Source organism: Phragmites australis, chromosome 13, assembly GCF_958298935.1.
Source record: "Phragmites australis chromosome 13, lpPhrAust1.1, whole genome shotgun sequence".
Taxonomy (NCBI): domain Eukaryota; kingdom Viridiplantae; phylum Streptophyta; class Magnoliopsida; order Poales; family Poaceae; genus Phragmites; species Phragmites australis.
This window is the reverse complement of record NC_084933.1, coordinates 12,434,294-12,450,438: the sequence shown is the minus strand read 5'-3', so window position 1 is coordinate 12,450,438 and position 16,145 is coordinate 12,434,294. Positions and strand designations below refer to the sequence as shown.

The 16,145-nt window shown below is 43.8% G+C and overlaps 1 protein-coding gene across 1 annotated transcript; it reads left to right on the top strand.

Annotated features, from left to right (window-relative positions):
- The first annotated feature begins 13,122 nt into the window (after window positions 1-13,122).
- LOC133889647 (cysteine proteinase inhibitor 10-like) lies at window positions 13,123-13,735 on the top strand. Its single transcript, XM_062330090.1, has one exon. The coding sequence runs from the start codon at window positions 13,131-13,133 to the stop codon at window positions 13,542-13,544; it is 414 nt and encodes a 137-aa protein (XP_062186074.1). The 5' UTR covers window positions 13,123-13,130; the 3' UTR covers window positions 13,545-13,735.
- Window positions 13,736-16,145: the final 2,410 nt, after the last annotated feature.

The following is a 16,145-nucleotide window of genomic DNA, read 5'->3' as shown; positions in this document are numbered from 1 at the left end:
ATATGGACCTTGTCAGAATCTAGTGGAGGTGAGGACAGCGTCGCCGAGCGGAGTGAGGACGATAGCACCAGGGCGAGGCGAGGATAGAGCCTGATGCAGCGATGGCGGAGGTGTAGCGGCGAGGCAGCCAGGGAGGCCACCAATTGGTACTCCTACATCAAATTCGTCTCCTTCGCACCAAATCGAGTTGTTGGCACCTTAAATCAGTCACCACATCCTCAAATGGAGCTAGCGTCCAAGTCGAGCTAGTGACTGGTGACAGCAATGGGGCGGGAACAAGGAAGAGAGAAGAATGGGAAAAGGTGAAGAAAGTGACGAGGAGAAAGCGTGTGTAGGGACTAGAGAGAGAGTGGTTGAAGGGATCAGTAATGTTCTAAGAGGGGATGAATTAGGATACTTAGAACTATTTTGGCTCTAAAAACAATATCAGATAAACCTATATCAGTTTTTATCTAAATGTGCTATAGGTTTGTCTAGTGTATCTACTTTACCGATGAAAGGACTTGCAACCTATCTAAGAAGGTAAATGCAAGAATGTAAATACGGAAACGTAAATTAGATAGAGAGCAAACTTGACACAAGGATTTTTTTTTTTCCCGTGGTATCGATGGCATGAATGTTATCTACAATCCACGTTAGAGCTACACTAAGGATATGCTCCCGGTCGGTACCTGGTCACGGCTATTGAGCCACCAAGTCACAAAGACAAGATCTCAACCCAGATGAGCTATTAAGCCACCAAGGCAAGGTCTCACCACAAGCCTCTCTTCTGGTCCCTTGCCACCGTGATCATTTCAGAGCTTGAGCCACTAAGGCAAGGGTCTCTACGTCCCCATATACGCTTCTCGTTGCCGCTCCGCACCAAGTCGAAGGGTCAACAAGCTTGTCGGTGAGTTACCAAGACTCCAAGGTGTCAGCGTACCACTTGGTACAAGGTTGGATCACTCATTGATCCACTCTCTAGGCAGCAATCACCTAACAACACTCTGTAGGCCTATAAACACTAATCACTCACTAATTTTGTGCTTAATCACCTTGGATAATCACATTAAGCACTTTAGTGACTTGGATATCTTTTTAAGTGTGTATGAGCTTCCTCTGGACTCCAGCAACATGCCACTCCTTCAAATGAATGAGTGGATAGGTATTTATAGCATCAAACCCGCGCACTAGCCGTTAACCCAACGACTTAGAAAAGTTGTTAACATCGGATGATCCGGTAAGAACAATAGTATTAACACCGGATCATCCGATGAGTATATTTTCACAAATTAGCCATTGGAACTCCACTCAAACAAATGGGAGGTGTGGCTTGCGTTGGCTCGCTGGTGGCTTTGGACCATCCAAATCGACTTGGTGTGCAATTTTCTGGTGAGGCTATCATTTATGGGTGTCTGCGTTGTACTTTCCCTTACCTTCATTCATCTAAAACATCCAGCTATAATGGTCTCATCTTTATCACACCCTAAAAGCTTTAACCTAACCTAGTCATTAACTATGTATATGCATCATGACATTATAATTCATATTTTTTGTTTTTGTTTTTGTTTTATGTGTTATAATTTTTTTTTGAAAATGTTACATCGTTAAATGCCTTGCTTTTTCCACCTATGTTATGAGTGGGAATTGTTTGAAGGTGGGACCCACCTATTTTTGGGCTAACTAGTTCATGCTTTATTTGCTGGTTAGGTAGGTGGATAAAATAAGGATTCTAAAGGTCTACCGCAAGCAGCCCAGACAACCATGTTGGCTTGCTTACGTGGTGTGCCCCCAGAATGACATGGCGATAGGAATAGCTAGGATATCTTCTTCATGACAGTGAAAAGTGGGTCCCACCGGGTTAGGAATGGGGAGTGCAACAAAATGGTAGTTTTGTGAGAAGGGAGCCCAAGTTATTGGTAGGTATGTGATGCAGGACAAGATTGTGGTGGTTTTGTGACAATTAGGCCAAGAAAGTGGTGGGTTTGTGAAATTAACTCATTCGAATACAATTTGGACAGGTCCTCACAGCGTGGTATCAAAGCATGGTTGATCATAGGTTAGAGTAGTATGGTGGTTTTAAGTAAAATATGTAAACTTCTCTAATATAACTCATTAAAGTTTAATTTCACACTCTAAATGTGTGCTCTATTTTACTCCTTACCTTTTCTTATAGCTATCACATGTCTTGTGTTTGTTAATATGATTTAATTTGTTCTTTAACTCACCTTATTCTCTCATGAGTTAAAGGCGAGATGGAAATGCTCTCAGTTCTGATGTTCTATTTAAGGACTTGTGTCCTATCTAGTTCTTGATATATGATCCATTGTGCCTCATGTTGCCCTTGGTCCCCTCTCTCATATTTATGCTTTTCTCGCTAACGGTGTAATGGTTGGAGCTACCGACAAAGAGAATACGCTATGGAGATGTATGAGGAGCAAATCTTTTATGCCGATGTATTAGGCTAAACAGGCGAGTAGAAACCGGAGCTAATTAACCAAAGGTTAGTTGAACTTAAGCAACGTGAGTTAGAGCGTAGCATCTTATTCACGAAAAATAGGACCTTTAATTAGCTATATTATTGCCCCTAAGTGTAATGTAATCGTGGATGTTGAATCATTTTTGTTTTTCTACTAAAACATGTGAGGTGTGTGGAACGCAGGTGGAAAAGCTGCTGCTTGGTGATAGAACTCCTAGCGGTTTGACTGCCATGGCAGCGGTCTGACACACTATGCCAGCAGCCTGACTGCTCACTTTTGCATAGAGCACGTTTGTGAGTAGTGAGCTAGGCTATGTGCATACCCATGCGACACCTTATCCTTGAACATGTATTATCCCCTATTGTCGGATGACCATAGTTACATCATCTTGACATTCAAGAATTTCCCTGAAGAACATTCTTAGAAAAATCTCAGCCGGAGGAAAAGACCCGTCCTGGTGGTCCAACTGCACCCTTGTTGGTCTGACCGCCAGAGACGTGCAGTAATCAATTTTGTCCTCTATCACTGGGTGATATGACTGCCTAGCCCACGGTCTATTCGTGATATGACTGCAACGCGAGGTCGAAGTTAGCCGAGTGAATCGGCTCAAGTAGTAGATATGCATGCATGGTGCATGCAAGATTAGTTAGTTTGTTAGTGCATGCAGGTGAGAAATTACCTGGTCATTAGGTGCATGCTTGGGGGAGCATGAAACTAGGTAGATCGTGGTGTGAGTGGGTCTTGCTGAAGTGCCTGCTTGTGTATATATATGTACTGCATCAGTTCAGTTTTGAAGTAGAAAAAAAAGAGAAAAAGAGACGTGAGATGTGATAGCTGCGTCGCCAAATATTGCCTCTCCTGTGTTGTCTTGTTTAGCACTAGAGAGAGGGAGAGATTCCCAACAGAGTAAAGAGAGGTTCGATTAGTTTCAGTTCAAGATGTTGAAGGATCTCAGCAAGTCCTAATTTTTCCATTTATGGAAAAAATTACACCTCGAATAAAAAAACCCTTAGGATGTATTCTTACCAAGATATGACTAATTCCCACTTTGTAGTGATGTTTTACCCATCACCCTCTCTCTTGAGTTTCCAAATCTCGGGTCAAGATTCTTTTTAAGAGGGGGTGGGGAGGATTGTCACACCCTAAAAATCGTAACCTAGTCATTAAGCATGCATATGCATCATGACATCATAATTCATATTTTTGGTTTTTGGTTTATGTGTTTCAAAAACTTTTTGAAAACATTACTCCGTTAAACGCCTCGTTTTTTCCACCTATGTTATGAGTCAGAATTGTTTGAAGGTGGTTAGATAGCCCAAAATCAGTTAGGAAGGAAAGGGAGAAGAATTGGTAGAAAAGTAAAAAAAAAGTAGGGAAAACTTTTAGCACGTGGGTTAGCCCGTGGTCTAGCTAAGCCTCCCCATGATCTGACCGCTAGGACTCAGAGTGATCACTTAAGACCCCATCGACCACCTCTCACTCCCTCACTCGTTCATTATATCCCCACCCAAGAGAGAGAGAGAGAGAGAGAGGAGGGATCCCTCACCATTCCACCACCTCGAGCTCCACGGAAGCCAAAGGTCAAAGGAGAAGGTTGCCCATGAGTTCCCCACATCATCCCTGAGCTCATCCCTAAGCTTCCCCTTGCTGGAGCAAACTCCAAGCTCTTCTTCCACCTCTAGGCCAGTTGGAGCATCTCGGAGCCGATCTCCACATCGGAGCTTCCCCGAAGTTGGCCAACCCTCAAACAAGCTTCCCCACACCAAGGTGAAGCTCCACATCCCCTTTTCCCTCATTTCCCCCTAAGTTCTCCCACTCCCCACAGCCATAGGAACGAGCTTCACCTAGCCATGGACATCGATCCATGGGAGGCAAGCTTTTGGCCCCATGTATGTCGCTCAAACCACATAAAATGGATCCCCTAGTTTCATAGAGCATTTAGGTACCAACCTTGGTTGAAAGCGTTGTCGAAATTGTCACCAGCGAGCTCGCCAAGTGCCACCGGCCGAGCACAACGGTCTGACCGGGTCTCATAGAGGTCCGACCATCGTTCCAGGAGTCGGGCCGGTCTGACCGCTGGGTATCAAATCGTCGCACTTCCTAGGAGTTTGACCACACTTCCCCATGGTTCAACCACCAATCCCAATGTCTAACCACCCATATTGGCGATCTGACCATGGTTAACTCAGACATACCCATTTTAGTGCAATTTATTATTTTCTTAAAACTTGTAAAATTCATAATAAATTCTTTATAGTTCAAAAAAATTTGAAACCAATTTTGTTGGTTTCATAATAATGTCATATACCTATTAAAAAAATGCACAAATACCTATTAAAAAATGCACAAATATGAAATGATCAATTAATTTTATGAGATTAATTATTTTAAAGCTTCATTAATTCACCATTAATTCATTACAAGTCAAAAATTGGTGAAACCAATTTTGCTAATCTTCTTATGATATGTGATAAATGGAAAAGTGTTTTCATGACATTTCATATTGTATATTGTTCATAACCATGCATCATGAAGTTTACCTCATTACATTTCATCATGCTTATTGCGATGCATTTTCCTCTTTTAGTGATCGATGAACCGGAGAGTGACAGATTTTCTTCAGAAGATTTTGTGGTTGATCTTGATTTAAAGAAGAGCATCAAGACAAGCATCTATCATATTTCGTCCATATTTTGGTGAATTGTGGGTCAATCTGTTAGATATTGCTATGTGTTATATATGCATATTTAGCTAGTCGATGTCGGGAATCAGGTAGAACCTATCTTATTGCATTTATCTCTATCTTGTTATTGTTGATCCCAATCCTTGTAACCTAGGGATAACCATGTTAATGTGCAAATTAAAATTTATCCAAAATATTTAGCAATGCATAGGTCACCAGTATAAGTCGAGTGGTGGAACATTCCATCGTTTGCAAGCTATAGGCTTAATTATTTTCACGAGTATAATGATGTTGGGATGAAGAGTTGATGAGGATGAGACGAGACGTGGACGGTGCTAGGGGTAGGTCAGGAGAGAACCCGAATGCCATATATCATTTGCATCGTTTAAGCACCGTTCGTTGGCGCTGTTGACTTAAGCACTTTTTCGTACTACCACATATTTGAATAGGGAAAAGGATGAGCCAGGTATCGTAAGTCGCCACGTTTATTTAACTCATGCACCCGGGATTTGAACGAAAGAGCTTCTAGAGGCACATGAGATTCCTCCAGGAGTAGATCTAGGTGGCATCCATATACTCAGGCATGGGAACAATTGTTCGGGTGAGTACATGAACATTTGTCACATGAATTATCGCTTGCAACCAATGGGTTGTATGGAGGGTTGCCTCGTGGCGTGTGGGTAAAGATGTACCCCTGCAGGGTGTAAGATCAATTTGAATTGTCGTGCTCTCGATCGTGAGCATGCTTATGTCTATCCGCATCAATCGTAGAGTTTCTATGGTGGTCATATGTGGTGTGTTGGGAAGTGGCTAGTGAAGTTTTATGTCGAGGAGAGTAGGTTCATATGTCAGTTATGATTATGTTCTTATGGTTAGGCTAGGATAGTCCAAGAGTTAGGATATGTAGGTGCTCACATATTTAAGTTGTAAGTTCATTTGACTTTTGCATAATTCAATTTGACATTGTGGCCTATTCCTTGCTAATTCATCTAAATGAATTATCCTTGGAGTCGAGAATGTATATACCCGTATGTGTAAATCTTGCGAGTACATTCGTACTCACCGTGTTTTGTTGGTTGTTTTGCAGGTGAAGTTAGGTGTCGGCTACTTATACGCCACCAAGAGCAGTGTGGTGACGAGTAGTTACTATACTACCACTAACTTTAGTCGGTTGCCTTGTGGGCAAATGACATCATTGATCTTTGTTTTTTTAGATGTTAATTCCACTGCAATTTATGTATAATTATGCTAGATGATACTTATTTTTTTGTTTAATTTTATCAACATGTAATCTCTTGAGCTTTTATATAATCGTGATGTTGTGATATACATAATGGTAGAGATATGTATGGATAATGGCTATCTTGGGAATTATCAAAGCACATATATCAAGATTGTTAGGATTGGATTTGGGTTAATCATTAATTGTTATGATTATTGTGATGAGATGTGGGTTGGCACGTGACGCACCGAGAGACGGGCGTGTGCTAGCTCTTATCTTATTAAATGATCACCCTAATAATTAATTTGAATACAATTTGGACAGGTCCTCACAATTTTCCATTAAAAAATTGCAAAAACCCACCAACAATCTTAGGGGTTTGTCGAAAACTCTCCTACAATTTGTTTGTCAGTTTACCCCTGCAACTTTCATTTCATGTCAAATGATCCATATAACTATTTGATCACATGATGCGGTGTCTGTGTGACCTCCTAGAGTTCCTAGGGTTGCTTATTGATATCTAGTGCCGTTTCTGGCATCTCTTGAACCATTTAAACCAGCATAGCATTTCATTATTTAGGCTCCCAGCTCACATACTTTTGAATATTCATCCTATTTTAAGTGTTCAAAGTCGTAGTGGTGAATTGAATCTAATGGGTTCAGCAGATCACTTATGCCACGTCAGGACTGCTTGTATGGGCCTCGTCTAAACCAAATCAGTGGGAGCAATTTGCTTGTTCGAATTGCATTTGGGGAGAGTTAGTTTTGCTAAATTTTGTGGGGGCAATACCAAAGTTTGATATGGAACCAAACCGTAGCTAAATTATAGCATCAATGTCATCAAGATAACAAACCAAACCACCCTAGGTTGAGGCCATCTTATGATTAGGGATGGCAACAGGTATAATACCTATGGGTAGAAGCTATACAAATCCATATCCATGAGCTAATTCCTAAACTTGTGCCCGCACCCATTACCAGCCACGGGTAAAAACTGACACCCATGCTCGTTGTGCAGGCACGCCTGTATGCCCACCAATATAGTAAACATGCATTGAACATAAGAACAAGTATGTAACAATAATATCATCAATTTAAATATGCATCTCCATAAGATTATGAACAAGAATCTCACAGATACATATCATACATCTTAAATCAAGTAGGTTATGTACCTCAGTTGAGAGTTTGGCTATATTTCTATGGATGGTAGTAGCAGCATAATCAGTTAATCAAGCAAAGAATAAGTTTAAGAGGTCTGAAGAAATAATTTGTAGAAAATTTCTACATGTCTTGTGCTCTGTCAATGCCTTAGCTACACAAAACATTAGACCTAAGGATCCAAACTTTACCATCATGCATTCCAGACTGCAAGATGGTAGGTTTTCCCTCATTTTAATGGATGCATCGATGCTATAGATGGCACACCTATACGTGCCATTGTACCTTATGATGAGATTGTTAATCACACCTGTCGACATGGCTATCCAACACAAAATGTGATAGCTGTTTGTGACTTTGATATGAGATTTACCTTCGTGTTGGCCGGATGTCCACGGTCAGTGCATGATACTTGTATATTCAATGACTCATTAAGGAAATATGTGACAAGTTTCCCTCACCCCCTCCAGGTAACAATTTTCACTAATCCATTGACTGTTCAACTTTTTTTTAACTCACCGCTGACATGTGACCTTGCATGTAGGTATATACTGTCTAGTTGATTCCGGATATCCAAACAAACACGGATACCTAGTACCTTAGAAGGGAAAGAAGTATCATCTTCAGGAATTTCGTCAAGGACAACAACCAAGTGGGAAGTATGAAGTGTTTAATCATGCTCATTCCTCTCTTCGAAATGTAATTGAGAGGTCATTCGGTGTTTTAAAGATGAGATGGAGGATCTTATTGGGCATACCGGCGTACCCATTGGTGAAGCAAACTCAAATAATTCTTGCATGTATGGCCCTTCATAATTTCATACGTGATAGTGCCTTACGTGACGAGAACTTGGAAAATGTGACACTGATGAGGACTACATTCCGGAAGGTGCTCAACCACCACCAAGTGGGACGTGATGGAGACACCGCTATAGAGCACGATGAGCAAGACATGAAATAGTTTCGTGATAGTATTACAACCTCTTTGATGGCAATCATAATTTAGGAATATTTTCATTACATGCTACTACTACTATTTGTCAAATAAGACTTCGGTAACATATCCTACTATTTGTCGAATATTTTTATTACATGCTACTACTACTATTTGACGAATAAGACTTTGGTATTGTAACGTGACATAACGTACTATTTGTTGAAAATTCTCTGTGATGGATGTATGTATTGTTTGATGTCATTGATCATACATATGTCGTTGCACCTTTATCAAGGTTTAAACAAGTCAATTACGCTTAAACAACATATTTACAACTATTTACCTAAACCAGGGGCATTTCAAACATTTCTAGCTACAGCAGACAGACAACCCATCCAAAAGCCATCTATCCAAACGGTCTTCTTCCCAACTCCGAAGCCCAACAGCTGCTTCTGCAGAAGCCACAACCTATCCAAATAGGGCCATAGAACGGAGAGTTGCAGCGCACTAGCATGTAGTTCTTGTGGTGTCTGATGCACTCTAACCCGGTTTATACATATCCATTTATGAGATCTTAACTTATCCACCAAAGAAGAGTTCAGGTTTAGTCTGGAGCTCCAATTATGTGTGCCTAGAGAGAAGAGTAGTCTTGTTGGTTCCTGATTGCAATACTATCAAACCTCAACACATGGGCTATTTTTATAACTTGTAATTATTAGACTATATGGTAAGGATCTGGCTGTTATAGTATGATAGGATTATAGTATCACGACTAACTGGGATTTAATAGGATTTGTTAGGATTAAGATTCTATGTTTCCATCTTATCTTTAGGAGGCTTCTTGACCTCTAAGTCTTGTAAACTCTATAAAATTTGTCCTCGAGGCTCAAGCAATACATCGACCATATTAAGCAAATTCTTCCTTCTATCATGGTATTAGTTTAGGCTTCGGTTCTAACTCAAAACCATTGCTTCTGCCACCCTACCCTAGGGAGATCGATCTCCATGATCTCCACCGAGGACTGCGTGACCCGTAGCTAGGGTTTGATCCGCCGATCAATTCATTCGGCTACCCTAGAGAGTTTTGTACTGATCCATTGGTCGGGCTTTTCTCTCTCGCTAATCATTAATCAGCATTTTGTTTTTAGTTTTTCCGATCATAGATAGGTTTTCATCACCCAACCCTTGTCGTTCTTGCGCACCTATACTCCGACTTCAGTAACAACTACACTAGCTGACTCCTCGTCTCCAATTGTGCGGCTGCTCCGTCTGCACGACTACACGTTGCCACATCATTGCCACCAATCGGGACATCCTTTGGTCTTTAATACGGCCGTCCCCGACACCATCACCACCATCTACGATCTATGTGGAATCGTCCACCACCGTCTTGCTCCACACGCACCTCAATCTGATCAGCCAATCAATGCATAGTTACGACATGCACAACTGTGGGATGGAACTTGAGTGCACATGCATCAACTCTGAGCACCAGGCTGCCGTTGTGAACCCCCTCGAGAAGTAGTGCCACCGCTCGTAGTCATTGCCTCTGGATTGTTGCCACACCCTCCCAGGTGTGTCCCTGTCTTTGGTGGCTCCCGCCGTTGGTACACCTCGCGCATGGCTGCTGCGTTGCCCCCTCGGGCCACAACATCCATGCCACATGGCCTTCATTGATGTTCCCGTGTGCAACAACCCTTAGATCGAGCTAGGCCGCCTCTCTTAGCACAATTTTTGCCATCAATCGTACACACGTCTGGTCTTCATCACACCGATCGGATCCTTCTCTACCTACTTTGAGCACCACCACAACACTTCTCTTGGATACTGGTGTCGCCACTCTAGGCCACCAGTTCCGCCTCATGTTCAATCTCCAACCACCGCAACCTCATCGCTAGAGTCACCGTCTCTTCCCAAGCTATAATCTATTTACTCCAACAACTACAAGTTGCACTGACACTCTCCTCCTCGCCGCTCTGCGCATCACAACTGTCACAGAGACCTTCTTTGCTGATCCCTCTAACACTAGCACATGGTTTGTGATAGTCTCTTTCCTAGCACATCCGGTACTGGCAACACCGGTGCGTGCTTTCGTCCCCAACGTGTTCTTGGGCCTGGCAAACCAGTGCAACACCTCATCCTCAATGACCTCGATTGCATCGACTTCGGCATGGAACTCTTCCTCACCGATTGCCTCGATCGTGTCACTGTCTTCTTCCTTAGTGCATCCTCACACCCTCGGCTCCATGGCTTCTCCTTGCTCTCGTGGCTTCAAATGTGGCTTCCTCATCAATGACAATCCTGACTACAACTACCTTAAGCATGGCATCCTCAACCATGGTTGCACGCCCTTGCTCTTGGTTACCTCAACATCGGCACAAAGTGCTATCATCTGCATGAGCACCTTGTTAGCTTCCACTCTAGTCACAACATCTGCATCGCATTGGCGCTACCGTTGCGACTACCGAGAGGGGAGGGGGATGTCAGTGCGACGCTTCCGTTGCGACTGCGGAGGGATGTTAGACTATATAGTAAGGATCTGAAAGGATCTAGTTATTATAGTAGGGTAGGATTAGAGTGTCACGACTAACTGAGATTTGATAGGATTTGTTAGGATTAAGATCCTATGTTTTCATCTTATCTCCAAGAGGTTTCTTTCCCACTGAGTCTTGTAAACTCTATATAATCTGCTCTCGAAGCTCAAGCAATACATCGACCATATTAAGCCAATTCTTCCTTCTATCAATAATGTTAAGCCGAGACAGAATCATAAGCTCCTTTCTTTTTGGGTCAGGTTTCTTCTGCTCATTCAAGAAATCATACAGTTTGTGAGGCTTTTTGATGGCCAGTGGTGCTCAATTTATTATCCTTTTATGATGCTGTTAAACCAGCGCACGCAATAGTAGAGCGTGGCCCGTGAGAAGTGGCATGTGAGAGGATTTTGAAAGCTTGGATTATATTGGGTTGGGAGATGGTACACTTGATTGGATCTTTTGAAAGTTTAGCATAATAGCGAATGGGGACCAGAAGCTATCGGCAGCAGTGGTCTTTGTCTGGTTGAGAGTTCAGGCCTTCGGATCCAACACTTGCTGTTCTGCCAGGGAAAGTACTTGGCTGCTCCCGGTGCCTGTTGAAGAAGTTGAACCCAGAAGGGCTGCTGCTGTTAGGGTCCCCGTCCCCAAACGATATATTGTTGGCATCTGAGTCCAAAAATGGAGCATTCGTGGGCATACATGGTACACGCATTCCATTTCACAAATATTTTATGCAATCTTATCACCAAAGGGAGAAAGGAGTAAGAATCATGTACTTTGGCGAAACCATGAGTTCTCATATGAGATATATGTCACAGTTTTTATTTACACTACTGGTCTAGAGACTTCATGGATTATCCGTTTTAGCTAGATCGTAAGGGGAACTTTTATTTAAACAAGTATAATATACCTCATTCAGCTAGAAAACCATGTGAATAGAAGGTCATGAATTGTTATCAAAGTACCTCCTTTCCGCTTTGCACTCTGCTTACAATGCATCTCCCGAAGAGGCGAGCAGGAGATGAATTGAAACTTAGCATTGCAGATGATAATGTGTCTAGATTGCCCGCGACACATGGTTCCAGATAAGGATCACCGACTCCTAGAAAACAATGCAATGTGATCTTTACTTTTATTTACACAAGTGCAATATACCTCGTCCAGCTAGAAAACCATGTTATTAGGAGGTTATGGATTGTTATCAAATTACCTCTTTTCCGCTTTGCACTCTGCTTACAATGCATCTCCCGAGGAGGTGAGCAGGAGATGAATTGAAAATTAGCGTTGTAGATGATAATGTATCTAGATTGCCCGTAATGTATCTAGATTGCCCGTGACATATAGTTCCAGATAAGGATAACCTACTCCTAGAAAACAATGCAATGCAATCCTTAGAAACAGGGGTTGGGCACATGCAGATGGGCCCGACAAGATCATCATCGTATCACATGTATAATCAATCTCATGCCTTTTTACTCCTAGATTTAGCCAATTTTATGTTGTGTGGACTGTTTTTGGCCTTGTTCGACTAGGGTGGCTTGCAAGGAACCCGTAACAGTGCCGCCCGATGCTTATCGTCCGATCCTTATTGTCGGTTATGTGTAAGACATACTACCAATGTGTGGCTTGCAAGGAACCCCTCACGTAACACTGGAAAAATGAACCCCAGATAGAGTACTATAACTATCGATCTTTTTGCTAGACCAATGGCCGTTAGGGTTGTCAGATCAACAGTAGAAGCTCGAGCTAAGCCTAGGCTTGGGCTTGAGCTCGGCGGTGCCGTCAATACTTGAATAAATTTGGAGTTAAAAGTTAGGTTTGGCAACATAAGCTCGACTTGGGCTCAAGTAGCTTCATGACATATGGTCAGCTAGAGTAAGCTCCAGTCTAACTGAACTGCTTCGGCTCGACTTGTTAAGTTTGACAAAGAAATGCATGCACACATGCAAATAACTAAAGTGCAGCTAGGCACTTGATTTTCGCCACAATTTACTCGCACCGAATGGATCACGCAAATGGGCGACCTCTATCATTCTCTAAGGGGTGGCGCGTTATCATTCCCTTCCTTGATGACCAACACTATATATTTGTACACCAAGCCAGCCCTCCACCATACCACCACCAGCGAAGTAGCAATGGCAAGAACGGCCGCCACCTCCTCCCTCCTCCTCCTCTCCATCCTCGCCGTCGCCTCCGCGGTGACCAAAACGGCATCGGCTCCGGTGACCGCGGTGGGCGGGCGGAGGGATATCACGAACGTGGGCGCGAACAAGGAGGTGCAGTCCCTGGGCCGGTTCGCGGTGGCCGAGCACAACCGCCGTCTCCGCAACCGCGGCGGCGGCACTGCCAGCGACCCCGTCCCGGTCCTCCTCTCCTTCACGGCCGTGGCCGCGGCGCAGGAGCAGGTCGTCTCCGGCGTGGCGTACTACCTGAAGGTCATCGCCCGGGACCGCTCCGGCAGCGGCGACAGGCCGTTCGACGCCGTCGTGGTCGTCAAGAAGTGGCTCAGGTCCAAGGAGCTCATCTCCTTCACGCCTTCCCCGAAGTAGTTAGTAGTGAGCCGGCATGTAGACTCAAGCCACCGCGTGTGCTCACGCACGTTATGTATGCATGTGCTTTGCTGGTGTTGCGTTCTTCGTTCTTTGGGCTGGGTTCTACGTGTGGTAGCAGCTACAAATTGAATAAATTTGGTGTTCATGTATCACAAAAGCGTTCGTTTGGTTTGCCTATGTCAACGTGCTTGAGGTTTTAAAATTGATTGAATTTGGTGGTTTGTGGATTTTCTAGAGAAGGGAAAGTTGTGTATGTGTGCCACTCACTATTTATGTGTATGCTACTCGAATATGTGTGCACCACTGCCCTCGAAGTGGAATTTGTGCGCGCGCGTCACTTTTCTATGGCACACACAAATTATAATGTCATAAACACAAATAGCAAGTTTTGGGACATGATTAATTTATGCTTTTAGAGAGACATGAATCAAGGACGAGCGAAGCTCAAGAAGGCACCAAACTGATTAATCCGTCACCCTCTTATGGAGTTCATTCCATTTTAGGTTGTTACAAAATATGAAAAAATTGGTCCAATCACTCTTTTCACATCCCTCATACTACATAAGAAACTCTCTCCACACCCACACCCTTGTCCAACCCCACTCTAGTCGCCGCCGTCACCCTCCTCACCCTGCCGTCTCCTCATCCACCAGATCTTGATTCCCCAACACCGTCGCACCTACCCCAGTCGTCAAACCAATAGTTGCCTCTTCCTCACCAACCTCCCTCTAGCCCACCCGTGAGGGGGGAGGGACGGTGTCAGCTTAAGCATGTATTACGAGAAAAATCTAGTGTAAGAAAAATTGATGCGATCATATAAACCCCAAATTTAGGTTTGATGGAACTTATTATAGTTTTTGCTATTTTTGTATGGAACCTTTAATTTCAGCTCTTATATACCCCTCTTTGTTGCCCTATAGAATGTTATGTCCAGATCACACCAAGTCTCACAATTAGTTGCTCGGCCTCCTCCCCAAATGCCAATGAGAGGAAGAGGGCCCTAGTGAGCCTCCATTGTCTGAAAATGCAACCGTTGTGGCCACAGTAGTGCTTATCAATGACAACTTGTTGTAGGAGGTGGTCCCCCACCGGACCCTCTCAACCCCACTTGTCTATGTCACCCTAGTTTGCAAGCGATGGCTTTGCGTTGCCTCCGAACCTAGCTTCGTCTGCCACTTCCTCAGTCTCCACCTGCCTCGGCTGCTCGGTTCCATTCCACCCTGATTATTCCCAGATCTTGTTCTGCATCTTGGGTTGCCCCATGAGCTTGTTGTTGTCACCCGTCAAGTCAACAAAATTTATTTGGAGAACTGTGAAGATTGCTTTTGATTTGCCTCCACCTACATCTATTACCAATATGTATGGGAACTGGCTAGCTGGGGTGGGATCAAAGCTCAGGCTAAAGATTTGGGTTGGGGTTGCGTCACTTTGTTGAAAAATATGGTTAAGTTGTAATGATTTTGTTTTTAATAAGAGAAGAACATTACTTACATGTAGGTGACACTACCTCAAAAAAGTTTATTAGTGACACGTGATAACCCTTATTAGTAACGGGTGCCACACCCGTCACTCTGAGAGTATCATTAATGTGGTCTCATCAGTGATGGGTCTGGACTCGACCCATCGCTAATGTGTGTTTAAAAAACAAAAAAGGGAAACTGACTGTTGGCCTAGGTAGTGTGGTGCCTGACCCAGATTTACCCTTCTCGGCCGCCATGTCGTTTTGCTGCATCCATAGGCCGAACCCAATTAAGCATCTCCTTGAACTGAATTTTTTTGCCCAAACACATAGCCAAATTAAATCGCTTAAGTAAGGAGATTACCTCAGGCTCTGGCATGAGCATGATCTGTGCAGAGACCTTGTCTGTGTCCATCTGTGCATGTTAAATTTCGCAGAACATGTAAACAATCAAACTGAAATCTATCAAAGTAGCTAGGGGGGGGGAGCTCGTGGCCTGCTCGATGTGGCCCTGCAAGAAATAGAAGATGAGGTCATCGATGTGCGGGACCGTAACAAGCGGGTCGACGCAAGCGCGCCAGAGAGAAGCCAGTAGCCGGCCCAAGCTGACTGGATCTGGGTGGCCGAGTCGTGCACCTACCTAAGTTAGATGGGGGCGGCGGCGACGCCATGGCTGCGGGCGACATCTGCCTCGGATCGGGATCGGGCAGTGGCGATGGTGGGGAAAACTCTAGAAGAAGGTAGCGGCAGAAGTGGAGGAAAGGGGAAGGCAGCGGAAAGGGAGAGACAACAAGGGAAAATTTTAGTAGAAACTTTTTGAGAAAAAATCATGAAAAAATCACAAAGATAAAGAAAAGAAAGAAAGAGATATTGAGATGCACACCGACGGTGGTTCGTAATCACCGGAGGCAATGGCTCCCCCCATGGCGGTTTGACCTCACCTGCGAGTCGTGGTTCCTGGTGGAGGATCAAAGGGAGTGGATGAGAGGCCTCGCCGACCCTCGGCCACCCCATCATGATTTATATTCAGAGGAGAGGGAGAGAGAGCACAAGTGGTGTGAAGCTTATCCAATTGGGAGGTCGTCTCATCTAAACTCTCTAGAAAAAATGAGTGGAAGGAGGGGAGCCACGTGTCCGAG